This window comes from Sander lucioperca, chromosome 16 (assembly GCF_008315115.2).
Source record: "Sander lucioperca isolate FBNREF2018 chromosome 16, SLUC_FBN_1.2, whole genome shotgun sequence".
NCBI lineage: Eukaryota > Metazoa > Chordata > Actinopteri > Perciformes > Percidae > Sander > Sander lucioperca.
In genome coordinates this window covers 17448009-17475754 of record NC_050188.1, presented here as the reverse complement: position 1 = coordinate 17475754, position 27746 = coordinate 17448009, and the positions used below count along the sequence as shown (strand labels likewise).

At 38.2% G+C, this 27746-nt stretch overlaps 2 protein-coding genes across 3 annotated transcripts; both read left to right on the top strand.

Annotated features, from left to right (window-relative positions):
* Positions 1–10: 10 nt before the first annotated feature.
* On the top strand, positions 11–8770 carry mtdha (metadherin a). Its single transcript, XM_031296234.2, has 12 exons — positions 11–525; positions 1779–1877; positions 2153–2264; positions 2549–2716; positions 2876–2926; positions 3179–3358; positions 4504–4581; positions 4757–4828; positions 5020–5147; positions 5585–5698; positions 5826–5925; positions 6057–8770. Exons 1-12 carry the CDS (start codon positions 175–177, stop codon positions 6122–6124), a joined length of 1521 nt encoding a protein of 506 aa, XP_031152094.1. The 5' UTR covers positions 11–174; the 3' UTR covers positions 6125–8770.
* Positions 8771–10929: 2159 nt separating this feature from the next.
* Positions 10930–22825, top strand: laptm4b (lysosomal protein transmembrane 4 beta). 2 transcript variants are annotated; one of them, XM_031296231.2, is made up of 8 exons: positions 10930–11227; positions 12844–12961; positions 14940–15013; positions 15125–15247; positions 15479–15577; positions 16881–16976; positions 17275–17305; positions 21775–22825. In XM_031296231.2, the coding sequence occupies exons 1-8, from the start codon at positions 11135–11137 to the stop codon at positions 21948–21950; spliced, it is 810 nt and encodes a 269-aa protein (XP_031152091.1). In that variant the 5' UTR covers positions 10930–11134; the 3' UTR covers positions 21951–22825. The 2 variants fall into 2 exon arrangements, with proteins under 2 accessions (XP_031152091.1, XP_031152092.1); XM_031296232.2 differs by lacking the exon at positions 17275–17305 and having other exon boundaries at positions 10932–11227.
* The last annotated feature ends 4921 nt before the right edge of the window (positions 22826–27746 follow it).

The window sequence follows — 27746 nt, the reverse complement described above, 5'->3', positions numbered from 1 at the left end:
ATTATTGACTTTAAAACGGTTGGAATAAAGTAGTGTTTATACACTGCGAATTGTAGCTAGCTAGTTGTACTGAGATTTCTCTAAACAGTCAGATTAGAGTAGCCACTCCTCCGTTAGCATACGGATGCTGGCAATCATCATTCATTGCTAACAACAGTTAGCTAGCGTTTCGCGATGATGGCTGGGGACTTGCAAGGTTTTGCGCTAGAAAAAGCCGAACTGCTTTCCAGCCGTTTAAAGGAGCTCCTGTCTTCGGGACAAGGATATGTTCGGACTCAGTTCGGGGTGGATTTGGGTCTGAAGCCTGATGTGTACCCGACGTGGGTCATCCTGTCTACGGCCTCGATGGGTCTCCTGCTGCTACTCTGTCTGTCCTGGGCTGCCGTCTGTGGCGGTCTGTTTGTCGGGAAAAAGCGGGGATCCCCGGTCACCCAAGGCAACGGTGAGCCTGGCAAGGCCAATTTAGCTAAAACTGCAAAACCGGAAGAACAGAAGAAGAGGAACAAAAAGAAAACGCTTGAAAAGGTACCGTAGTAAGCTTTAACTAGCTGCTGAATCACGGTCAATCACAACAAGTGCGTCTATTCTGGGTGTCTAGATAGAATTAACGTTAACGCTAAAGAAAAACTCGAATTAGCAGTTAAGCTAATTTATGCATGTATCCCCATTTTACCAATAAAGGTGAATTTAACGTTAGCCACATTTGCTCTCTTTTTTTAAAAGATTATTTGGGGCTTTTTCCCATTTATTTCAGAGTGACAGTGGATAGACAGGAAAGGTGGGAGACAGAGAGGGGATGACACGCAGCAAAGGGCCGCAGGTCGGATTCGACCCGGTCGGGCCGCCCCAACCTTTGCTCTCGCTTAACGTTAGCTGCGCCAATAACGTTAGCTAATTGACTAACGTTAACAGCCCACTTTGTTCAACTTTAACGTTACACCAAAATGTTAGCTACACATTCTATCTATGGACAATAATGTGACCCACTTACAAAATGAAATGACAAATAATCCGGTTAGCTAAATATACGACGACTGACAGGCCACTAGTTGATGATGGTTCATGCTAGCTAACGTACGGTTTCACTTTCACACCGCCGCGTGGCAACCTCCTCAAACCTGGATGTAGCTTCAAACCAAACCCGTTTCCCCTCTGCCGCCTTCTGCTTATTGAAATGACTGGAGGCGGCGGTGTGATAGCCGCTTAAGGCAAGGGAACTTTATTTATATAGTACATTTCAGCAACAAGGCAATTCAAATCATTAATTAAAGAGAATAGAAAACAAGACACGTTGATTAGAATAGAATAAGACGGGTATAAAATACAACAATAAAAGTTACAGTGCAGTGTAAGAAATTAGCACCTATTGATTTAACAAAAGGCAGCATCAAACAGAAAAGTCTTCACCTTGTTTGGAAAATAACAGAGTTGAAGCAGACCTGCAATTTTCTGGGAGTTTGTCCCAGACATGTGGTGCATAAAAAAACAAGGTGTAACCAATCATGTAGGTTACATCCACTATAAAATGTAGGCCTGTCCTGTGTAGTTTCAGAAATCTTATGTTAATGTTTCCTTTACTTTTTCCTTAACTTTGATTTGGATCATTTGTGAAGTATACTCCAAATTCAGATATATTTGTAAAGATTCATTTTGAAATTAAGTTAGATTATTCTGCAAAGAAAAGATGGATGAACAGACTTTAGTATAGTTTGTTTACTGTTATACTGGATTATCAACATCATCATGTTGTTTATCTGATGTCTGTCTTTCTACTCCAGAACACTCAGTCCAATGGACAACCAGTGGCTGTAGCTCAAGAGGAAGTTACATTGACAGAGGTAGTTTCCAAGCTGGCCCCGCAGATCAAAACCAAGAAGGTATGTTTAAGCAGCTGCTTCCAAAATTAAGTGGACCTGAAACTGTTGATGGGCACGGCAGCCACAAGTTGTTCTTGAAACTCGCTCAGTCAAGTTTAATTAGACAGTATTGTTATGGTGGTGAAATATTTCTGAAACCCCACTGTCACTCCTTGACAGATTTGCCAGTGTGTCATGGCTTCAAAGAACAACAGTTCCATGATTTCCATTAGCATATCTTTTTTGGTAACCCCATACTTTATTTCAATATATCTTTGATTTATTTCTATCCACAGGTGCATGAGGTACAGGCCCCAGTGCAGGTGAAAAAGAACAAGAAGAAAACCAAGACAGTTGTGAAACCAGTCCAGCATGTTTCTACAAATGATGGGAAGGAACCTGATGATGGTAAGACTAAATTGTTGTATGGGAAACTTCATAACAACTTTGCATTTCAAACTGTTTAGTTTCACCCAGTACACACCCCTCACATTTTCAGTACGCACAACCTACTTCACCTCTGCAGTTATGGTTAGCCTCACTCATTCCACTTAATGTTCAGTTTTCCTGTTGTAGCCAGCCTATTGGTTAGATAAGCAAGTCAATTTCACCCACAGTCAACCATCTGAAATACTTCTTTATCATTGCCGGAAAGTCACATAACCATTTTGTTATTTTTGTGTGTCTACCAGGTGCATGGGAGACCAAAGTCAGTAACCGAGAGAAGAGGCAGCAGCGCAGGAAGGACAAGGGCCCTGAGGACTCTGGTGGCCCAGGAGGGGTGGATGCTTCCAAGAGCATTGTGGAGGCACCTGTGGCCACAGTCCCTACCAACACCAAGAAGAACAGAGGAAACCATGGTATTCAGCAGTGTGATGAAAATGTATTTAACATACAGTGTGGGTAGGGCTAAGCATATGTGTAGCACCTTCATGTGTACAGTTCCCTCATGTTTAAACAAGAATTATCTAGTAATATTTCAAGTTACTCAGCACATTTTTTTTTCTGTATTATTTCAGAGTCCCTGCATCCAAGAACCGCTGGAAAGGTGGAGACAGCCAGTGGAGCTGGTAAAGACAAAGCTAAACCATTATAGTTTGTGACTGAGAAGAGAGATCTGTTAATAGCTCCCTTTTTTCTTATTTTCCAGACTAAAGCTTTGTCTAATTAAGATGAGATTGATGATATACAGATGTCTTCCTGGGTGTAGTGTTTGAACAAGCCTGTAAATGATGGTTTTAAATTATCAGTTATTTTGGTCTTAACTCTAAAATACAGAATCTGCTAGACAAAAGATTGTCTCCCAATGTCTATCTCCCCAGTGTCCTCCAGCTGGAGAGAGGAGCCTTCAGTCAGTGCTGGAGGTTGGACTCATGTCAACATGTCTGTGAAGATCCCCCCTCAGGTGGGTGCTATGGAGGGGACCAAGTGGAGTGCCATACCCACGGCTGCACATTACAGGGCTCCACCCAAGCCTCAGTCCTGGAGACAGGAGACGCAAGGTAACACCTGTACCTGGGTAGACCTTTTTACATCACAAATATAAATATTGGTAGTGCAGGATAACACAGCAATATCTACAACACAGGCTCTACTCAGCACACTGGATTTCAAATTGAGACAAGAAAGGTGTTTGGGAGAAGTCACATCCACATCAGGTGAAGGGTGTAGGACTCTTGGGGGATTGAACAGTCCAAGTTATTATTACTATTTAGATAAGAAGTATGATCAGAGATCTCATTATACAATATCAATTGTGTCTATACAGCTATTTCAGCATTTTAAGACCGGCTACAGTAACAATAAAACACAGCCATTTTGACTGCGAACATTTAAAAAAAATTTTTTTAAAAATCACAACACGATTATTCTTGGGTTTAATTTAAAGTGCTCATATTGTGCTTTTCAGCTTTTTCCCTTTCCTTTATTGTGTTATATATCTTTTTGTGCACATTATAGATTTACAATGTGAAAAAGCCCAAAGTCCACCCCAAAGGGACTTACCATCTCCAACAGAAAACACTGTTCACAAACTGCTCCAAACAGCTCTATTGTAGTCCAGCCTTTACTTCAGTGACGAACGTGCGTCACTTTGTAACACACATTGTAATGCTCGCCTAGCTACTATGTGACACGCCCTCATACTCTGCTTCTTAATGGCTAGTAGTCCTTACCTAGCTACTGCACATGTGCGACTCCCAACAAAGATGGAACAGAAGTGAGATGCCTCACTCTGTAGCTAAAACAGAGAGCTCAACACACACGGTGAAAAGAGGAGATGCAGCAATGTGCAGCACAACAAAAATATGGTGTTTTTTCAAAATTAAACCATGTAAACCTATTCTGGTACAACCTCTAAATACAATTATGAACCTGAAAATGAGCATAATATGAGCACTTTAACTGAGCTCATAGTCATTTTAAAGACTACCTACTGAGCCATCTACTGGACAGAAGTGGTATTGTAGGTGAAATTAAAAAAAAATAGTTGGGGTGGCATTGTTAATGGCAAAGATCCTTTATTTTTATTTTTTATTTTTTTTTGAGGATTTGTCATATGATGCCAAATTTGAGCTCCACTGTTTGTTTGGCAGAACAGCATTCCAACCATATAATCATAATTGTTTCTGTGTGCTCTCGCCAACAGCATGGAGTGGCATTGATGGTCGGATAAAGAATGACCTCAACCCTGTGACCTTCTCCATGCTGGGACGAAACACCACAGGTTGGTATTGTGATTAACTGTCAGCTTTATCACCGGTCACAAACCATACTCTGCATGTCTGATGTAGCTTTTCCACTATCCTGTAAAAGCATCCAGTGTTTCTAGCAATGACTAATTTACTTTTTACCTCTCTCTCTCTCTCTCTCTCTCTCTCTCTCTCTCTCTGTCTTCTTAGACCCAATATCAAATTCAATGGAGCTGCAGTGGTCACGGTGCCCTGATGTTGATGATGAATGGTCTGGACTAAGTGAGTATTTCAGCAACCCATTCCACGCAGCACAGCCTACTAAATAACAGCGGATCATTCAAAGTAAAGTAAAAGCTGCGCATGATTTTGTGAGATGAGACCCAAGTCTTAACATGTGCAAAAGTATCCATTCCTAGACAAGCATATAGTTTTCCATTTGTAATGTTTTGTCTGTCATCCTGTTATTTTAGATGGGGTGGCAGCAGTGGACCCCAGCTCTGACTGGAATGCCCCAGAAGAGCACTGGGGAAACTATGAAGAGCCCCCTGTGTTGGTGACCCCAGCGCCTCCATTGAAAGAACAGCATGTCCCCAACAAGGTACCTATCATTGACACTCTGCCAAATCACCCACATGGCTAATTACATCTGTTAGACACCTCTAAATTATCCCGATGTAAGGCCTAAAAGCCTTAACAACAAGAAGACTTTTTTTAGTATTCTGGATTTTATTGCTTATAAAGCAATAGCATTTATTATTTTTTATTAGTTTTTTTATTTGGCACAGTATTTAGGAAGCAACACAAAAGCCAATATGTTAAACATTTGCCAAAATAGAAACTTTTGATCCTCTTTGGTGATATATATATATATATATATATATATATATATATATATATATATATATATATATATATATATATATATATATTCTTGTAGTGTCCATCTCACAAAGTAGCTCGTCTTTCTACCATTGACATCACTGTTACCAGAACTTGTGTTCCTTATTTTAAAATGAATGTCTGTTTTTGTTACAGCCGGTATTGGAGGATGAGAAGGACACTCACGATCCGTCCGGTGGAGCAGCCAAATCCAAGAAGAACAGGAAAAAGAAGAAGAAAACAGAAGAGGAGGCTGCATCTGAGGCTCAGGCAAGGAAAAAAGCTGTCAGATTAATATCATCCACAAAAATATAACTATTTATTTGTACATATTCACATCAAATGAATGGAGGCATTTTTCCTGTTTTGTGATGTCGTTGCATTTCTTTGACTGTAGACGGTGAGCACAGTGCCCCTGGTCAGTACAGTACCCAAACCCCAAGGGCCTCCTGAGCTGGCCTCCAAAAAGCAAAATCCCAGCATATCCTCCTCTCAGAGTAGGTTTCAACAGCTCAGACTCTATAGTATTTATGTTCACTCACAGAGATGAAATACATGTTCAAACAGTATAGTAATAATAAGATGGTTCTAAATAAAACTTTATTTTTCCTTTTTAATCTACTTGCAGAGAAATCTGAGCAGATTGTGGAGCCTCTGAAGCCCTCCCTAAAGAAAAAGGTCCGAAGGGAAACATGAAGTCACACAGGTCCATACACAGCATATGCAAATGATTGTAAAATGTGTCACATGCAATAATTACCAGGTACCAAGTTTCTTTCTGAGATACATTAACAGGTTATCAGTTGCTGAAACAAAAAGAAAACAAGCAGTGGATATCACCTGCTTGGCTAAATATAGTGATGAAATGTGGTCCTGTGGACTAAAATCTTAACTAATTTGCACTATTTGCTACACTGCAACTGAATGGAGTTTCAGGGGAGGACTTGCAGTGGAGGTACATGTTCATGTAATTATTTTTTATGGCATCAAAAGGTTTTTTTTTTCCCTCCAAGAGTGTATGTTTATAATTATTAACCCAAAAATACAAACGGGTTTCATTTTATTTTTTGTTATATGAAAAATTGAAGTGTAAGAGAAGAATACATTTTTGCTCCCCAGAATATTGCACTTTGTTTTGTTTGCCATGCTTCTGCCCCTATATCAACTGTCAATTACTAAAATTTGTGGGAGCAGGCTACATGTGAGGGCTGGTCTCAGATCAGGATAAATTCAGATTTTTTTTCAATTCTCTCTCAGTAGAAGTAGTATGTAAATTAAGATAGTTAGGGGTTGCTGTAATCATCCCCCTTCTTCGTACTGCCCATTAAGTGATAACCTCAGAGCAACCAAATGCAATGTAGAAATGGGGGACACAAATCTGCATTCCTCATTTTGTGCAAAAATACATTCTAAAGTAGATCTGATGCTAATATGAGGGTGGCTGTAGCTAAGTGAGTAATAGTGTCCAAATAGATGGATATTTACCAAAGGAATGGTCTGTTTGGTACAAAATTCTGTCTTTGTTTCCCTGCGTTTTCTTGCTGAGGTGTAAGGTCACATATAGGTTTGTTGCCATGACAAAAGCCTGACTATAAACCTACACATGACTGCCAGGACAAAGGTTTGATTTGGCTATTCTCAGACTGCTGAAGCCTCATGTTAGTTTTGGCTGAACTTTAGGCGGCACTTTTGCACAGCAAAAATGCATTTTGTACTTTACATTGTAGTCACTCTATGAAGGTATCATTACACAGCCTGTATGGGCAGGAGAAATGATTACAGCAACCTATATCTCTTTCAACGAACAAATTACATGCAACTGTTGTGTTAAGATAACTTTGCCTATCCTCTAAAGTGATATCTCCCTAAATCTGTCCTTTGGCTGTGTGGTTTATAAAAGCTACTTTATGAAGAATGGCAGCTGTTATCAGGTTGTTTCACACAAAAAAAAAAAGAAATGTGGCCATTCTCCACAACCACTCCTGCAGTGTAATCCACCTCTTCACTGTCCATCTGTGTGGTAGTATGTTCCAACATTTCATTATTATGCCAAAATATGGTTAAATACACTACTGCCTGAGCTTCAGAGCGGTGGGGAAATCGAGAGACACTGAAGCAGTGTATTTAACTGTTCAGAGCACACTACCAGCTGAACAGTTACTGATTCATCACTTATGGATCAGATCAGATCATTTCTTTAAAGACTACTCTAAATGAGAAATGTGGACGTTGGATTCATACTGAATTGTTGATAACTGTTATGTAGAGAGCACAGTAACTGATATGAACCACCAGGAGGCACTGTAATGTGAATTAAAGGAGTAGTGGGACTATCCCACAAAGCAGTAGCACTATTAAGTATTGTCCCTCTACTTTTATTATTCTAAGTATATCTTTATCTGACTAGACTGTGCATTGATTTTCGAGAGACTTAATGGTCCCTTCTGCACTCTTATCTGATTTTTAAAGTATTTTTTCTTCCAGTTATTTGTGCTAGAAAAAGCCATGCCATATGTACAGATTGTAAGGGCTTTTTCCAGTTATGTGATTGCTCTGTGCAAAAGGCTGTATTGAGCGCCTTTTGATGTTGATGAATTGTTTTTTTACTAACTTTTTGCAGAATGTGTCATTTCTTTTGGTTTGACCTGACTTCCAGGATTTATGATGGCGGCTTTTTGTTTTTCATTAATTGAGAATGAAGACATACATAGCGATATGATACAGAGCAGCTTTAATTTCACAATAAAGTTGGTTTTAAACAAAACACACACACAATAACACATTTATAAAAGGAATTTAATTCCACTGCCTTAACCTGTAGTTGTATAGAAAATGCATTGACATCCTTTTTTATAGTTTCCAACCAATTGCAAGTTTTGATGTCAGAAAGTAATTTCATCTTGCATGACTTTGATAATAGTACTTGTGTACATGAAATGAAAGATGTCTTGCTTTTACTCTAAGTACTTGGTCCTGGAGTACCACTCAGCATATATATAATTTAATAGCTTTTTTTAATGATCAAATTGCAGCTTTTCTGTGGGCATCCAATTTAGTGGACATTAACAGGAGTCTGTTGTAGTCAAAGAGCCTTTGTGCATCAAGGTGTTGATCAGCTGGTGGTGATGAATAGTTGTTAGTAAAGCTAATAGAACAAAATAATATGTCGCTGTGGCTTCAGGCAGGCCTTTTTGTTTACTGATGATTCAAATGGATTCAATTAATGTATTTATATACTTGTCTCCAGGACATGGTTATGTGAATGATTTTGTTTATTGAGGAGATACAAATGATATTTCTATGTTTGTTAAAAATGAAAAATAAATGAGAATTGCTTGATATAACTATCACTTTTTTGTCTCTAAGGCTGACTTGCTAATACTATGGTTTGCATTGTTTTGCTTTTTTCTTGAGGTTTAAAGCTTAAAAGTAACAACAGCAAGGTCTTGGATTTATAAAGATGACTCTTATAACCCAGAGCTCCTCATGCTCGGTATATTGTTATATATACATGAGATCAGTTGTTATCCTGAAGAAGCACTGATTATTTTACCAACTTTAGTAATGTTTTCATGCCAAAATAACAAAGTATGAATTAGAGGCACGTTTTTTGCAGCACACAAGCAATACAGATATAAAACGTGCTTTCTCCCTGTTTACTGGCATGTTGTTTTCAGGTTTTCTGTCAAACTAATCCCAAATCTGTGATTAATACAATGAAGATTCACTATGTCATGGTGAAAATCTGTGTCATCATCTGTGCTTATGAAAGGCAGATATATTAATAGTGAAGGTCACTCTCTAATGGATGGTACTGCAGGTGCTCAAAGCCCTGCTGTGAAAATAACCAGCTAATGCTGTTTAAAAAAAAAGATCCATCCAAAGGCCCTGTGTCTGAAACCCATAGGCTTCACAGTGCTATGCTGAAACAAATCAGTAGAGTGTGGTGACATTTTTCAGCCAAACTAACAGATCAATTCACCCAAACATTGGCTTTGGGATTGTATTGCTCTACAGCAGGTCTGAGCAAAATGGATTATAAGGCTTTGTATTTCCAGTGATTATGTCAGAGCTCTCTCTACACGTACATAAATACTTTAATTAATATTTCAAACACTCTCTGTGACTGTTACATGGAAAATCTTTGAGGCTAGAAAAATGGACCATCAGTTTGATATGTCCTCTTCTCAGATTGTGTTGCAGCATTAAAAGAGGTGGCAGTCTGGTTAGTATTAAGTCATGGCAGGAGAGGAAAATCCCCTAATGTGACGATGATGCGGTCCACCCACCAGAGCTTAGAGCTGTGGCCACTGGCCCATCTGTCAGGCTTGATCCAGGATGTTTGCACAGACAGAGAGACAAAATGACATGAAATGAAAGACGTATTTCTTGTTCTAACACTGCAATAAAATACATACAGTTTAAGTCATTTTATGTAGTTTGAGACAGTTCTTCAAAAAGTGGAGAAAATGCTATTGTGGTGACATCTCATTAGGTCTTAATTAATGTTAACCAAGAATAGGCCTAGATTAAGCTATAATAACATGACACTAATTGGGCATCCGGCCTAATTTTAAGAGGATGTCACTTGCTTCGGCAAAAGTGTAACAGCTGCAAGTATCAAAGCTGGATCAATATACTGTATGTCAGGTAATGTTTTCAGGGCATGTTAAAGGCTACATTTGCCAAAATTCATGGGATTTTCTTTGATGTGCAAACTTGTTCTTCTTGCGGTTGTTTGAAAAAGGGAGTCAACAACAGAAACAGAAACTCTGGACTAGTGGCTCCCAGACAGTTTACTGTGATTTTTAAAAAATCGAGCGAGCACCCAAAAGTGTTTTTTTCCCTCTCAGATTGCTCGTTTTAAAGGAATTTTAGAGACCCTGAAAGGTGAACGTATCCAGCATTTACTTCCTTTTCACTATTCTTTTTATTTTTAATGAACATTTTTAACTCACATCAAAACATGACACAAATTACAAACACCATAAAGGTACCAAATACTGTACATGAGGAGGACGGGTGTTATGTTTTTTCCATGGCTTTTCAATTCTCAGTTCAATCAATATTTTTGAAAGTGAGCTACTCTCTCTCTCTCTCTCTCTCTCTCTCTCAAAGCCAGAAACCAGAGAAGCTGCTCCCTAGACAATGACTGAGAGACTTATTTTGTGGATTCATAGAATGGTTTTCTTTTTTATACCTAAATGAGTTTAATGTAGTTCTCAGTTCTGACACATTCTGAAAGAGAATATGTACCCATATTTTCAGAACATTCCCCTGGGTGATTGATTGATTGAATCTCCCTATATGAAAATGTAACTAAAGAAAGAGATGAATAAAATGGTTTGAAAGAAAGCATCGTTTATTAGCTGAAATGAAATATTTTGTGTGATTATTATCATTTTGCATCCATCCCTCGGATCTTGGTCAAAATCGAGTAATGGAAAATTATCAAAATCCTCCTCTGGTCACGTGGCTCCGGGATGAGCCAGATTAACGCTCTCTCGCTCTTTCTCTAGTTGCCAGCAGGACTCAGGAGGACTCCACTTGCGGAAACAGGCGAACATCGTTTCTAACATACGCTGGATGTGGCGGTCCTAACACCGAGGACGCCAACTATTTTATCTTATAGGGACATAGTAGCTTTGAATAATTCATTGTCGGTGGCATTCATGAAATAACTTCAAATTCATAGCAGGATAAATAATGATTTCACCGTGGGACCGGTGGTACTCGACGAGCTGCTGCCTTTGCTGCCATGTACGGACGGGCACCATTATTCTGGGAATATGGTATATGGTAAGTAAGATTTTTCATTCAGTGTCAGCCCCAGTAAATATGTAACGTTAGACTATTAGATTAACGTCAAGTGAGTTTTACAGCAATGTAGCTAGCTGGCTACTGTTGTTTTTCATTTGTTTTTCGGCACTCATTTGTGATTTTGCCATTTTGAGGAGGATGTCCTCGGTTTACAGTTAACGTCAACGTAATACATTTAAACTACAGTGCTAGCTAGTTAATGAAACGCCACCATTTTCACTCAAGGCTTCTTTCTTGACTAACGTATATAACGTTAGATCAATTTTAATCCAATATAAGCATAGCTAGTACAGGTTGTAGCCGTAACGTTATTCATTCTAAGCTACCGTTACCGTTAACATTTTTGTTGTGCTGAAATAACAACCTTACCAATTCAAATTCAATTCAAATGAACTTTATTGGCATGAAAGGCTCAACAACAATGTTGCCAAAGCATCACATTCAATTTGTCCAAATATTCGGACAGAGCACACGAATATAAACATTAACACATTAAAATTGATTTATATTGATTATAAATACAGTAAAGTTATGTATATTGTGTGTGTGTGTGTGTGTGTGTGTGTGTGTGTGTGTGTGTGGATCATTCACTGTCCCTCAGGTTGTGGCATGTTGATAAATTTTGGGCAGCAATATACTGTATGCCCTCTCTCCTTCTCCCAGGAGTATTTTCTTTTTTAATTTTGAGAGGTCATTCAGCTATTTGAAATCTGAGATTACCGAGTTGAACTTTAAAATAAACGTTCCTTAAATTACTCTTTATGATATGATACGGGCCAACAGTACTGCTGAGTGGGGTTAGGTCTGCTGCACAAAACTAATGAAGCTTTTAATGAAATGTTGAAATAGGGACCCAATTTACCAACCCATCCCATTTGATTTGTCCTACATTTGTACCGATTAAATATAGAGCTTGCTTCTTTTTTTAACCATGGGATAACCACAAGTTTCCAACATAGTTCAGTGAGCCTGTTTAATCCCGGACCTCTTGTAAGCGTCAGTCTCCCTCTCTTTATGACTCTACTACTAATCAAGTCAAATCGAGCCAAGGCCAGAAAAAGCATGTTGACACACAACAGTGACATAATAGGACTCAAATGGTAATTTCTTTTAATCATGCTGGTTGGACAGATGCTCTACTGCATTTTATATTATTGTAAATTAAATGTATTTTGATTTTGGACTGTTACTAGGAATTTGAAGATGGTGGCCTTGGGCTATGAACTTGATTGGTATTTTTGACTATTTCCTCTCATTTCTAATCAGAGAAATAATCAGTGGAGTACCTAATAATGAAAAATAATAGCAAGTTGGGTACCTATTTCAACATTTCATTAAGCTTCATTAGTTTTGTCTAGTAGATCTAACCACACTCAGCAGTTGGTCTGTATCATATGATAAAGAGTAACTCAATTCAAAAAGCATATCTAATAATCCTTTACCTCACCTGTAATTACTTTTCATTTAAATTACTTTATCCCACTCCAAGAAAAAGCCCAATCCATCCGATTAATTCATTCTGAAGGTTAACCCAAGGACATAAAACTCCACTATGAAATGTAATATTAATATTGATCTTCTTCATTTCTCCACAGCTCATCAATGCGGTGGTCCTACTCATCTTGTTGTCGGCTCTCAATGACCCAGTTCAATACCGCTACCACCTTACCAGCTCTGAGCTGGGAACTGACATTGATGTCATGGACGATGCAAGTGAGTGCAACTAATCCCCTCATTGTCACATTTCTGGCCTGATATATATTGAACTAAATGTCCTCAATGAGGCATGCTTATTACTCTACATAAAAAGTGCAAGTTCAACATGTATCAATATGATTTCAGTGTAAGATTTCATATAGAAGTTTTTCATTATTATTTTTAAACACAAAGGGCTCATTATCAATATTCTATTTATAAGAAATCAAATTTGTTTTAATTATTATACTATGATTATTCTTGTCAACCATACAGAACATTCAATTGTATTTAAATAGAGTTTAACAGAAAAAAATACCACCACAATGACGCCAAAAGACAATTTAATTCAATTTTTATTGCATGGTACACGATTGTGGAGATTAGAGATTAGTGCTTGCATGCCTGTGTGCGTGCGTGCGTGCGCACACGTGATGGCTAAAACATTTGAATGACATGCTGTCAAAAAAGGCTCAAAACGATGACACTGTTGTGGTCTTTAGTGCATCCATCTCTTTCCAGACGAGTCAACTGACAAATGTTCTCCTCTTCAATACTTTTATTGAATATTTTAGGTATGGCAATTGGTATTTTCACACGTTTAATTGAATTTAATTACACTCAACATTAAATGGTGTTATAATAAGACTTATAATAAGACTTAAGACTGTGAATATATACAGAAGCGATATCAAAGTATTACAGTAAGCAAATAACCAAGTTTCATGGCCCTAACAATATTATTTAAGTATATCTCCCAGCTCTTGGAGACAGTGCCAATTCAAATCAACATGTCCATATAGCCCCATGTGTTTCTGCAGGTCTAAAATCATTTCTCCTTTCTGCCCACCACTTTTTTTCCCAGAGTGCTTTTTTTCTCTCAGCACAGACAAAGCTGAGTAGACTAGACTCCATAAACAATAAATCAGTGTGCATGTGTATTTTCAGTATTTTCCCTCCAGCAGCTATCATCATCACTGTCGCCTCTGGAACACCACAGACCCTGTCACTGGCTACTCTGATTAAAAATGACTGCTCTAATTCTCTAACGGATTAAAAGGGCCATCTTGCCTGATAGCGTTGTTGCTTGTGCAGCATCAGTCAAACATTGTGAAACAGTGGGAAAGGATGGAGACAAGCTGGTGTTATGGTTTTGTAATAGGCAGGTATCCTTAACGTGATCATATGCCGAGATATCCTAAAATTTGAACTCAGATGTGTGGATGACGTGCGTGTGTGAGGTGAGGGGTGGCAGTGCATTTATTTATGCATGCATTGTTTATATATAGTATGTGTTAAGATATGTCCCTGTGTCCAGTGTGTGTGGCAAGGGATTAAGATGGAAGGGTATCATACTTTCCTGGGTCTTAACACAGTATCAGTACTGTAATAAGCAGTGTTGCTGAGTGTACAGTAAGGGCTCACCAACAGTCATGATAATATACAGAAGTCACATTCAGTTCAGTTTGTATTGTGTAAAGGCATGGACATTTGGAAGTTTTCCTGCTAACAGTGCTGACAAAAACTACCAGGCGTGCATTGATTCCACTGTTTTACAGCCAGTACTGTTTATTCAAACCAAGTTCCATAACTGGGATCCCTTTAACCAAACAGCACATATGCAGATATCCTGTTTTAACTTGATGTCAGTGGATCCCTGTTAGTCACTCTGCTACAGTGACACACATGCATCTCATCAGTCAGTTTTCACAGCTGCAATGTGAATATGAGAGGGGTGTTACATATACTCAAATTTAGTCACATCGTCCATAACTATTATCCACGTGCTGATCATGTTTTTTCCCAGGCAGATTAAACGCGGTAAATAGGGAGGTTACTTAACGTGCTTTGTTTTGTAAAATCCATGTCCCCATGAAGACTTTTGGATTACATCAGTGGAATCAAGAGTTCCAGTGAAGTATTGCTGCTGATTTTCCCTGGTAAACTAGATTATCTGTTCTCACACTGTTCTGTTTGTTGGGTTTTGCTTCTGCAGATATCTGCATAGCCACTGCAATATCCCTGCTCATGATTCTCATATGTGGCATGGCGACATATGGTGCTTACAAGGTAAATAAACAAACGATACAAATGAGATTCAAACAGACATCTGAACTTGAGAAACAACCTGCCTAAGTTGCTTCTGAGTTCCTTCATCTATTCTCAATTTCTCCCACATAGCAACATGCTGCTTGGATCATTCCATTCTTCTGCTACCAAATCTTCGACTTTGCCCTTAACACACTGGTAGCCATTAGTGTGGTCGTTTATCCCAACACGGTGCAGGACTACCTCCAGCAGCTGGTAAGAACTGTTTCACTTCAACCCCAACACCTACTTTTAATGACTTCATTTTAAACTGCAGGGTTCTTTTTCTTCTTGAAATATTGTCAAAAGCTGTAATACAAAATGTTTATAATCAAGGAATAGTTTACTAAAAAGTTTTGTCAGATGCAGATTTGTAAAAAAGACACTTTCTGTCCTTTCTTTCACTCCTGACATTGATTTATTTGAATTTATATCCCTCCCTTCCAGCCGGGGACATTCCCTTACAAAGAGGACATCATGTCCACCAACAACATGTGCCTAGTTTTTGCAGTTCTCCTCTTCATTGGCTGCATCCTCTCCTTCAAGGTAAGCCCACAGATTCTCTTTAGCACTGCAGATTCTCCCAATCTGCCTAGGTTTGGCCTTTTTTGGCTTTAGTAATTTAACCTGCAACATCCATCTGAACAGATGTAAAGAAAAAGGTATTCTTTGAAAATAAAATGATATGTGCAACCCATGTCTACACATTACACACACTCACCAAACATCTGTTCCCTGTAGAACTCCTTTTTGTTTTTTAAATAGATTTGCTCATCATTTTGCAACGTGATCAAGGCAATTAAGTCTCACACTGTGCACATCTGAGGCAATTCGAACCATATGGCTTGTGTAACGAATCTGCCAGTGTGAACATTTCCATTATCAGTGTTCTCCACGAGATTATCACACAGTCAGAGAGCAGCGGCTCAGGGACAACAGGAAACCAACTCCTGCCCAGTAATTCCCTCTTAATGCATGGATGATTCTCCAGGCGTAGCTGTGCTCAGGGGGGCTCTGGGACGAGATGGGACAGGAAGTTGCAGTCATCTGTACAATCAAATCAAGTTGTTTCTCCTCCAAGCTTAGATTGGAAATGTTCTCGGCAGATATCCAAAGCCAAAGCCTGGGTTTTATGATAGGAAGCAGCCACTGCTAAAGTTCCTGCTGAAGAATCCACTTGACTGCACTTGGCATAAATGACAGATGCAGACAGGCAGAAAGAAGGAGCACTGGAGAGGGAAGAGAGGGATGCGGCAGATAGAGAGATGTCGATGGTTGGATGAATAAAAAGATGGAAAGTATACAGGAAGGTCAGACTTTGACTTTGTAGCAACGCAAACTGCCAGCCTAGCACATTATCATTGTGATTGAAAATGTTAGAGAGTTAGTATCACAGGGAGGAGGTCAGCTCAGCAGATGGTAAAGTGATTGGCTAGCAGGCTGCCTGGTTTCCTGGTCGGTCGGTTGCGCTTACTTCTGGCAGAGGTACACACTCAGCAGGCTACTCGCACATATACACAATGAACCTCCTGTTCTTCTGCCAAGTCAGACAAACCTAAACCCGACTGCTACAATGTTGGTGGAAGACCAAGAAGGGCAACATTGTCCAGGAAAATATCCCTATACTTGTACAACTGTATCAAATGTCCATGTATCCGGACCTGTCTTGTTGCAAAGGTAGCCAATATATCACAATTGTCTTTATCAAGTATGATGCATCTCTGCCTTCATCATCCCTGACCTTGATGAATAGATGACATCATAGCAAGCAGCATCAGCAATAATATAAAGTGAAAACAAAATTGTTAAAGGTCACTATGTGTTCTTTGTTTTCACCTCCCGGGGACAGGCCTACCTGATTGGCTGTGTGTGGAACTGCTACAGATATGTGAGCGGCAGGGGCACCACGGAGGTTCTGGTTTATGTCACAACCAATGACACCACGGTGAGTCCTCACATCCACCTTCTAGCGCCTCACCTCAAGCGCACATACTAAAAATATACTCTCACTCAGATCATAATAAAATTACATTTCACCGTATAGTTTTTTTTTGGCTTACAAGCTTTCAGTTCATTATATAAGGGGAAGATAATTTGGCTAGAATCTTTTAAAAGTTGTTTTTGTCACTATGCTTGGCACATTAACTTTAATACAGTGTGTAAGATTCTAGGCTCAACATCGGTGAGGTTTTATCGACCTATACTAAAATATAGACTACATTTATTTTTGTATGTTATTTCAGCTCAATGAGTTGACACCTCTTAATGTACAAGGTAAGGATTCTAGGCATTACTTGATAGAGACAGAGCGCATTTAAAGGAACACGCCGACTTACTGGGACTTTAGCTTATTCACCGTATCCCCCAGAGTTAGATAAGTCCATACATACCCTTCTCATCTCCGTGCGTGTCGTAACTCTGTCAGAGGCACCCACCGCTAGACTGGTTAGCACAGATCCTGGAGGTAACCGGTTCCAACTAGCCTACTGCTCCCAATAAGTGACAAAATAACGCCAACATGTTCCTATTTACATGTTGTGATTTGCATAGTCACAGCATGTACAAATAACAACGTCACATGAGACACAGCCATCTTCTAACCGTATACATACTGGAAACTATATTCTCAGAAAGGCGAAGCTCTGCTACTCTCTGCTACTTGGGCGGAGTGATATGCTTGCAGCACCTGAGAAGCGCCGTGGTGAGGAGCAGAGAGTAGCAGTGCGAAAGCGAGGCTAGCAGTGGGGGTGTCAGACAGAGTTACAACACGCACGGAGATGAAAAGGGTATGTACTGACTTATCTAACTCTGGGGGATACGGTGAATAAGCTAAAGTAATAATAATAATAAGTTGGCGTGTTCCTTTAAGTCCCGCCCCCATCCGAGGGGAAAAGAACCTTCCATTGACTTGTATTGCGTGAAGGTTCCTCCTCGTCAATTTCGTCTGCTAGCAAACAATAGAAAATATTCACTTCCAACAATGCAAGAACACATAACTTAAGTTTTCATAAGCTGCCGACCCGAAAACTGAGCTTTTATAAAGACAAAAGTGGATACAGACATGAGGAATCAGCAGGAAGAATAGGGAGACTGTGGGATCCTGACACTAAACTAACGTTATGTAAGATGTTACGTGTTAGCTTAACTTACAGACATATAGTTAGCCTAAAACCAGCATGTGGATATTTGACTTAGTAACAAAATGCTTGCTGCAAACGTAACGTCAGACATAACGTTAGCTTAGTGTCAGGATCCCACAGTTTTCCCATTCTCCCTGCTGATTCCTCACGTTCGATCCACTTTTGTCTTCGTAAAAGCCCGGTTTTAGGGTCAGCAGCTTACAAAAACTCAAAAGTCATGGGTTATTTACCCCGTTGGTAGTGAATAACGCCACACAGCAGCTTTTAGGCATTTTTCTGTTGTTTGCTAGCAGAAGAAGTTGACGAGGAGGCTCCTTCACGCAGTACAAGTCAATGTAGAGCAGAGAGTTGTTTTCCCCCTCTGGTGGGCGTGGCTTTCAGAGTATGACGTGATGCGCTCTGTCTCTATGTACGTCATTATGACGATATAGCTTGAATGGTGCTTAGAGCAGCTATGTAGAGCCTGAAAAATAAACAGATTTCATTTTTAAAACTAGTAAATGCTAAATCATCAGAAAACCTCATTAATCTCGACCTCAGACTTGAAGTTAAATGAATATGCATGTTAAATAATGAGGAGTGGAAAAAAACAAAACCGCTTCGGCTTCTTCCCGCACCTTTTCAGACATATTGAACATATTGTTTGTAACACTTTATAGATATTGTTTTTTTTGTTGTTGTTTTTTTTGTGTTGCAACACACTTATTGTGTTTTTATATTTAAAATTTTAATTTTTGTTCGAAATAAAAATAAATACAGGAAGAATGAGTCCATGTAACACAGGAAGACAGGAATGATTTTCTGTTCAGTGTGAGAAAGAATTTCACTGACAGATGATTTCATAACATTTTATTCTTTTTAATAAGAAGAAAATAAAAAGATCAGAACTTATTAGCTTATTATCTGTATCATCAATCTCTTTATTTACATTATTTACAGAAATCTAAAATGAAATTGAAAAATGTATTTTCGGTAATGTATTTTGTCCTGTGCCTCCGTATATTATGGCCATTGAGTCGTTTTACATGTCGAATAACTTCCATTTCCAAGAGGTTTGGGTTAGTGAGGTCCTGCTGTAAAATCACCACAAAGTACTAGAAATGATCAGTAGAACAGAACTGTGAAGTGAAACCAGTTTATCTGGGTTGTCTGTCAGTCAGTAAAGTGACATTGGTGCTGTGGGTAGCAGCACAGTAGGTGCTGTAGATCTTCCTGTGGTGTGATTGGCTGGCTGTGTAGAGCCGGGTGTCCATCCCACTTGTCCCCTTCAGTGTTGACTCATGGGCTTTCTGAGAGGCTTTAGCATAGTCACGGTTTCCATTTGTCTGTCTGTAATCCTCCACACTGATACATAAGACATTAATCTGTCCAACACCCGCTGTCGTCACTTTGTCCTTGTTGTCGTGGGCGGCCCTGGTTCATATTGCTGATGTTTTTCACCTCTATGCCACTGACTCTACATGCAGGATCTGATCCATTAGGGTCTGATATGATATTGTGTATCATATGTCCAAGTATTGGATAAATGCCCATCTGTTTTGTCCACTGCAGATATGATGGAGGCAGGATGCAAAATAAATAGTTTTTTTTCTCAACCAAATTTTTTGAGAAAACACTGAATACATTTAAAATAAACACTCAGTTTAGAAAATACTTTGTTTAGGAATTATTTTAAATTAATTTGCATGTAAAGTATGCAAAAAACAAAACTAACGTGTGCAAATTTGTTTGGGTTAGCAGGTAACACGCTTACATTTTTTAGTTTACTTACACTTTAGTTAGTGTTGTGTATTATATTAGAATTTTGGCTGGCATATTTTTACCATGTACAAAACATTCCATGAAAACACCAAAAACAATAATAGTCTGTCTGTCAATACTGTGCTCTCCGTCAGTTCATTTATTCCTACTGAAGACATACATCTTAAAAAACTGTTCACAAATGTATAGTACCTTCTTTTTTTTTTAACTAAATTATTTTGTGTTTTAAACACATATCTCTGTTTCAATAAAATATGTCATAAAAATGAGTGAACAAGTTTTGCGAAGCAGCCTGGCAAGTTGGTAAATAGTCACCACAGCACAGTGAAACAAAGATGTTTAGGAATCTAATAGAGCTGCAACGATTAATCGATTAGTTGTCAACTCTTAAATTAATTGCCAACTATTTTGATAATCTATTAGTCGGTTTGAGTAATTTTTTTAAGACAAAAGTAAAAATTCTTTGATTCCAGCTTCGTAAATGTGAATATTTTCTAGTTTCTTCTCTCCTCTGACAGTAAACTGAATATCTTTGAGTTGTGGACAAAACAAGACATTTGAGGACGTCATCTTGGGCTTTTGGAAAACACTGATCCACATTATTCACAATTTTCTGACATTTTAGAGACCAGACAACTAATCGATTAATCAAAGAAAAAAAAATCAACAGATTAATCGACTACGAAAATAATCGTCAGTTGCAGCCCTAGAATCTAATGAACTTGATATTGTAGCAAATGTTACACAGGTTGTGGAAAAAATAAGCTTTGTTAAAAAAATAATAAAAAAGCTTTTACTCTGTTTTCTAAATATGTAAAACGCCCCTTTAGTAAACAAATCATACCAATTGATAAAATACTGACTATATATGTATATTATTAAACTAATGGAAACAGAAAACGAGTATATATGTATACTAAAAAAATCAAATGTTTGGTCAAATTAAACCAAGAATGCACATGAATTCAAAAATAGAACAGCTGTGGCAACTAGGTGAAAGTGAAGGCCACAGCACAAGCTGTGTGAATTTTAATTAGAGAAGTATTTAAATACAACAACTATCTGTGGCTGACAGTTTACGCAGGGTAAACAGTTCACATATTTGCACAAATAGTGACGACATGGTTTTATCACTGTATTCCCTCTCTCAAACACAGTGCTGAATGAATAGAGCGCTCCATCTATTTTTACTAGATGGCTTTTTACTGCCTCGAACATCAAGTACCCAGCTGCTTATCTGCCGTGCTTTTACATAAACGCCATTAAAATGCACAAGGGTCATCTCTCTCTCTCTCTCTCTCTCTCTCTCTCTCTCTCTCTCTCTTTTTCCTCCCTCGTCCTCCTCTCTCTATGTATCTCTGTCCGTCCTTTCTTCTTTTGGACATGTTACATAATTGTCTGCTTGTCCGCTTCATTTCAAATCCTCCCAGTGATGTGTTCGCCGGGCCTCCCTGGCTGCTTCACAATTCAATCCCCTCGGAGCATATTCTCTCTCACTCTCTCTCACTGAATTAGCAGCAGTGCTGGTTTTATAACACCATTTATAGAGAAAAACCTCTGATGGAGAGAAGGCATTCTGGCCTCTAAAGGAATGCGTGTGGATGTTATCCTTGCAGCTAGAAATGCATTCCGTAGGGATAGAATAAAGAGTATGAAAGGTGGAGAAGAAACCTTCAACAGTTACTAAGGCTGTGTCGGAAATTACTTTCTATTTACTATATAATGTACTAGACATAGTTTCCTCAAAAACTGCCCAATTGGTTCATTCCATCACAATGGATGAATATATATTTTAAGTATGCTTGGGACTGAGACGCCTTCTGGTTTTTTGTTACATTTCAGGTTCTGCTGCCACCATACGAGGAGGCCATCGCCATACCGCCGAAGGAGCCCCCTCCCCAGTATATGGAGGCATGAGAGACGTCCTTGATCCTGGACCCCATACCCCAAACACCTACCACATCTCCCTCCAACGCTGCCTGGAAGATGTTGAAAAACAAGACAAAACAATGTCTTAAAGGCTGGTTTCATCGTGGATACATGCCAACCTTAGATTAGATAAGACTGACCCTGAGCCAACACCCCCCCCCCCCCCACACCACCACCACCACCACCACCACCACCACCACCCTCCTGGTTGTTGTGACGTGTTTTCCTCCCCTCTCGTTTCCTCTGTCCTCCTCCAAGGACAGTATCGCAGCAACTCCAACCGCTACCAACCAGCCCTCTTGGCAGCTGGTGTCCCCTGGCAGCATCTAAACTCTTGCACGCCCTGAACACTCTGTCCCAACTTAATTTGCACTTTTCTTTGAGTAAAACGTGCACCGGTTTGGCCACCAACTGTTAACCCCCAATACTGTGAATCTCCCTCGTGGTCTTTGTCTAGAAACAAACTACCTGAAGAGAGATAGTGACAGAGAGCGCGAGAAGGAATGCGACATACATGATCAGTTATGCAAGAGCACTTTTTTTCCAAAATTGACAAATTCCTTCATTGAATGTAACGTTGAGGTATTTTTGTATGACTTTTTTGTATAACTGAAAACTGAGAGATAAGAAGTGAATAGTGAAAGGCTGTTCTGTTGTGATATCATCTAAGTACTGATGTGGCTTGTCCTGCAGGTAATCGTATTGAAAAAGGTTCCTCGACCAATAACAACCACGTCTTCCTTTTGTATCCATGTAACACACGGTCTGTAATCCTGTAATCCATTGACTGCTAGTGAAAAACCATGTTCACCCATTGATTTTCAAACACAATATTCCAGTTTGCCTTCCTGTCCAATTCCTGTCTGATCCAAGATCTCAAAAGCTAAGAAAGATGTACTCATCCAGTGAAGCACACATACATAGATGTTTCACACACTACAGATTAAAAAGGCAATACACATTCTGTAAAATCTAAAGTGTGTAAACATTAGTGTCTGAAAATGTTTCAGTTAAGACGTCTGTCGTGTGTTCCCGTCGAGCTGCAGCTTCAACAGTATCTTCTGTGTCTTTATTGTGTGTTTTTTTACATGGATCATGGTGTATAATCTGATCTTTTTAGATGAGCTAATTTAGCTGGACTGAGGGCATTTTCCTATTAAGACGGCACAACATGCTGCTGTACATGCAGAGCCTGTATGTTTTTGTGTGTGTGTGTGTGTGTGTGTGTGTGTGTGTGTGTGTGTGTGTGTGTGTGTGTGTGTGTGTGTGTGTGTGTGTGTGTGTGTGTGTGTGTGTGTGTGTGTGTGTGTGTGTGTGTGTGTGTGTGTGTGTGTGTGTGTGTGAGAATGATGTATTTCCTAGTTCCTTTTATATGTAGTAACATTTCCTTTGCACATGCAGCAATATAGTGTTGAGATGTTTCCTGTTCTGGTGACCTTTTTTTGAAATAAACCATGGATGGGACTCTAAAGCATTGATTTAGCGTAGCATAGTAGCACAAAATCAATATACAGTATATGAAGCTAACAAAGCTAGATGCTAGTCTTTTGCCTCAAAACTATTCTGGCAATTGTGAGAAATAATAATGGAACAAACTATATTAGACATAGCTAATCCCATTCTTTCCAATAACAAGAAGTATAATAATAAGTAGTATTTGCTATCGACAGAAAAACATTCAATCAGAGTTACACTTTATCCTTCGGACTATGCAACAGTGCATCAACAATTTCTTAGACCTGGAAATACACGTACCATGAAGTAGTATTCCATTTGATAGTAATAATGTAGTTGATAATGTAGCCGTTTGTTGCCCTGATCATCAATGTCCCTGTGTGAATTGTGACCAATGCGTTTGCAAATCCAACAAAGCTGAAAATGAAACTGCACTTTAAAGTCAGCATGAGCTCCCTGTGAACTGATGTATTTGTTTTTATTCATCTTTACCATGGTATGCTGTAGTGGTTCTAAATATGATCAGGCACCCTCTTCTGGCTGATACAAGCTTCTAAAAAAACAACAAAGAAATCAATATTCACGTTGTGTGATGTGACTGAAAAGCTGCCGATTTTAATGTGACTGAATGAGGATTTCAGCTGCAGGGTTTAGAGAATAAAGTATTGTACAGTATGTGGACCAGAGAATGGCTGATACCTCATTTTATTAGACTCACTTCAAGACTTGTTTTCCATCGCTTTCAATTCACACACATACTCTTGTTGGATCTGCATAAGCTCATGTCTTCAATTCTGAACAATAAAAAGCTATATCAGTTGGTGTCTGCTTCTGGCTGTATTGATTTAGTCAATGGTTGGTTTTTTTTTATACCTGAGCTTGTCATCTTGAAAAGAACAAATAAAAAAAACTATTCATTAAGTTACTGTTATTCACATTCATTTCATTTAAATTAAAAAAAGAGGCCGTTGTAAGGCAGTATTTGAACGTATCTAGAAGTACATAAATGGGATAGTCCAAACGTTTGCCATGACAGAAATGAGAATAATTAATTAAAATTCGATTTTTTTCTCCCTTTATTCAATAGTGATAGTGGATAGACAGGAAAAGGAGAGAGAAAGAGAGGGGATTACTTGTAGCAAATGGCCGCAGGTCGGATTCGAACCTGGGCCGCTTCAAAGGACTCAGCCTACATGGGGCGCCTCTTTAGGCTTCTTGAACTTTGAAATGCTACTCCACCCATATACTTTCAACTACAGATGTCATTCAAACTATATACAAAACCTTTAGCTATTAGAAAATTATTCCGCTTTTTGATATCTTTTACAATTTTTGTGTTATGACTGTTTAAGGTTAGTGCTTCTGTCCTGCTATTTCTGTGTTTATAATGGGTGTGTATTGCCTGATTTAGACTTTTTGTGTGGAGTTTGCATGTTCTTCCAGACTTTCTTTGACATACTATACTATCACTTTTTTATCACTTATTTGACATACTATACTATGACTTTTTTTGTCATACTATATTTATTTTTTAATGATTTTTTCAATATACTATACTATTATATATACTATTAAACTATTATATATATACTATTTATATTCACTACATATACTACATACATACTACATATAATTGTATACGACATACTATACTACGACTTTTTTCGACTCTGACTTTCTTTTTCTTTTTTCCGACATATGATACTATGAGTATTTTCGACATGAGTTTCTTAGGTGGGACACTAGCTCAGTGGTTTGCACTTCTGCCTAGGTTCAATATCCAGTCAATGCTGGCCCCTTTGTCGACATTTTTCTCGGACTACTTTTTTCAACATACTACACTTTCACTTTTTAATGTTTTTTTTTCGAAATGTTATGCTTTTTATTACTGTTTTCAACATTAGTTCTTTGGTAGCACACTGGCTCAGTGGGTTGCACTGCTGCCAACAGGCAACCAGCAAGTATCTACTGCAGAGTCTGACCCAGTTTTGATACCCAGTCCAGGATCGCATGTTTCATGATGGTTTTTTTGACACACTGTACTATAACTTTTTCCAACATGCTATACTATGACTATTTCTGACATACTATGACTTTTTTATCAGTTTATTTCGACCTGCTATGCTATGACTTTTTTTTACATTCTATACTGTGACTATTTATGCCATACTATACTATACTACTTTTTTTATTTTTGTATTACTTTTTTTTTTTACATACTATACTATGACTATTTTCCACTTTTTTGACATACTATACTATGACTTTTTTCCACTTTTTTGACATGCTATACTATGACTTTTTTCGACATACTGTACTATGAATTTTTATCACTTTTTTCACATACTATACTATGACTATGACTTTTTGATCACTTTTTTCGACATGCTATACTATGACATTTTTCAACACACTATACTGTGATTTTTTTTATCACTTTTGTCGACATACTATGCTATGACTTTTTATCACTTTTTTTGACATACTATACTATGACTTATTCCAACATACTACACTATGACATTTTCATCACTTTTTTGGACATACTACACTATGACTTTTTGATCACTTTTTTGACATACTATACTTTACTTTTTTATCACTTTTTTCGACATACTGGACTGTGACTTTTTTTGTCAACATACTATACTATGACTTTTTCAACATACCATATTATTACTTTTTAGCACTTTTTCAACATACTACACTATGACTTTTTCATTACTTTTTTCGACTTACTATACAATGGCTTTTTTTTAATCACTTTTTTAGACATGCTATCCTATGACTTTTTAGCACTTTTTTGAATACCAGGGCTCTTTCAGGTAATCTCACTAGAGTTAAAAACAAAAAGGTGTGATAACTAAACATCAACGCCAAGGCTTGATTACAGCTGGAAGGACCAGCTGGTGTTCTCATATACCATGACACCACACTTTAATCCCAGACAGAAAAATTACAATTACAGACAGTAAAAATTACAGTAAAATGAACAATAACACATTACAATTGATTTATATAAATTATTCATACAGTATATGATGTGTATCTGTGTATTTACAATAACAAAAATAATACATTTATTATTAATGATGAATTTATTAGTTATATATATATATATATATATATATATATATATATATATATATATATATAATATATATATATATAATATATATATATAATATATATATATATAATATATATATAATATATATATATATATATATATAATATATATATATATATATATATATATATATATATATATATATATATATATATGTGTATGTGTGTGTGTGTGTGTGTGTGTGTGTGTGTGTGTGTGTCTCTAATGTGTTTACACCGAGAGCTCTCTACTGGGGTGGCAGTAGCTCAGTTGGTAGGGAGTTGGGTTGGGAACTGGATGGTCGCTGGTTCAGGTTCCCGTATAGACCAAAGTGTGGTTGTGGACTGGTAGCTGGAGACTAGTAGCATTAATGATGGCTCCAGCATACACCATTTGAATCAGTTATCATACATTTATTTATTTACACCTGTGCTTTCCCAGTTGTGACATTTCAAAAAGAAAATACATGAAAAGGGTCTATTTGGAGGATTGGACCTGAGAAAAACCCTTGTTTGCTGTAAGTTATTGTGAAAGGGTCAACGTGTGTTATCTAAACTGGAATTCAGAATGGTCCTATATGGAGTTATGTGGTTATTAAAGTTGATTGAAGCTAACATCGTGCTCATCCAATTCAAATTACAGGGTGTCTGTGTGTTAGGTGTAATAGGGGTGTTGGCATCTTGGGAAACACCATTTAAAAAAAAAAAAAAGCATTATAAGCTGACATGGAGCTCAGTGGCTCACTAGGGTTCTTCAATTCAGCAACAAGATTATATTACCATAAAGACAGTCAAGTTTTAAAATGATGGCTGTTAAAAGAAAGTGTCTGTTATGCTGATGTGCGTGTGTCCTGCTGCCCTCAGAAATTCAGTTTCCCTCAGTGGAGACCAACAAACTGGCAGATCAGAAAGGATTTACCCGCCTGCCTCAAAATGGATGCTGGCATTACCTTGGGTCTGACAGCAGGCTATCAGACAGACACGCACACTTACTTTCTGCCACTAGGACAGGAAGAAAAAAACAAACAAGTGGGTCACAGTCTGTCTCTTTTCTTGCTTGTTGGGTGCAGATAGACAATGCCATCAGCTTCTAAAAGGGGGACATATTTGTGAGAGGACACAAGAGCCAAAAGGTGGTTTGGCAAAATTTGTTAGCAGACTTTGTATGGCCTGGATATCATTAAAATTCTCCTCTAAAATGTTTTTACAAAAAGGATATGAATAGAGTACAGACACTTTGGAGGTATTTCGTGCACACTTAGTACCCAGTAACACACCTACTAGATGTGCTCCATAACATGTACAGTATGTCATGTTCTGTC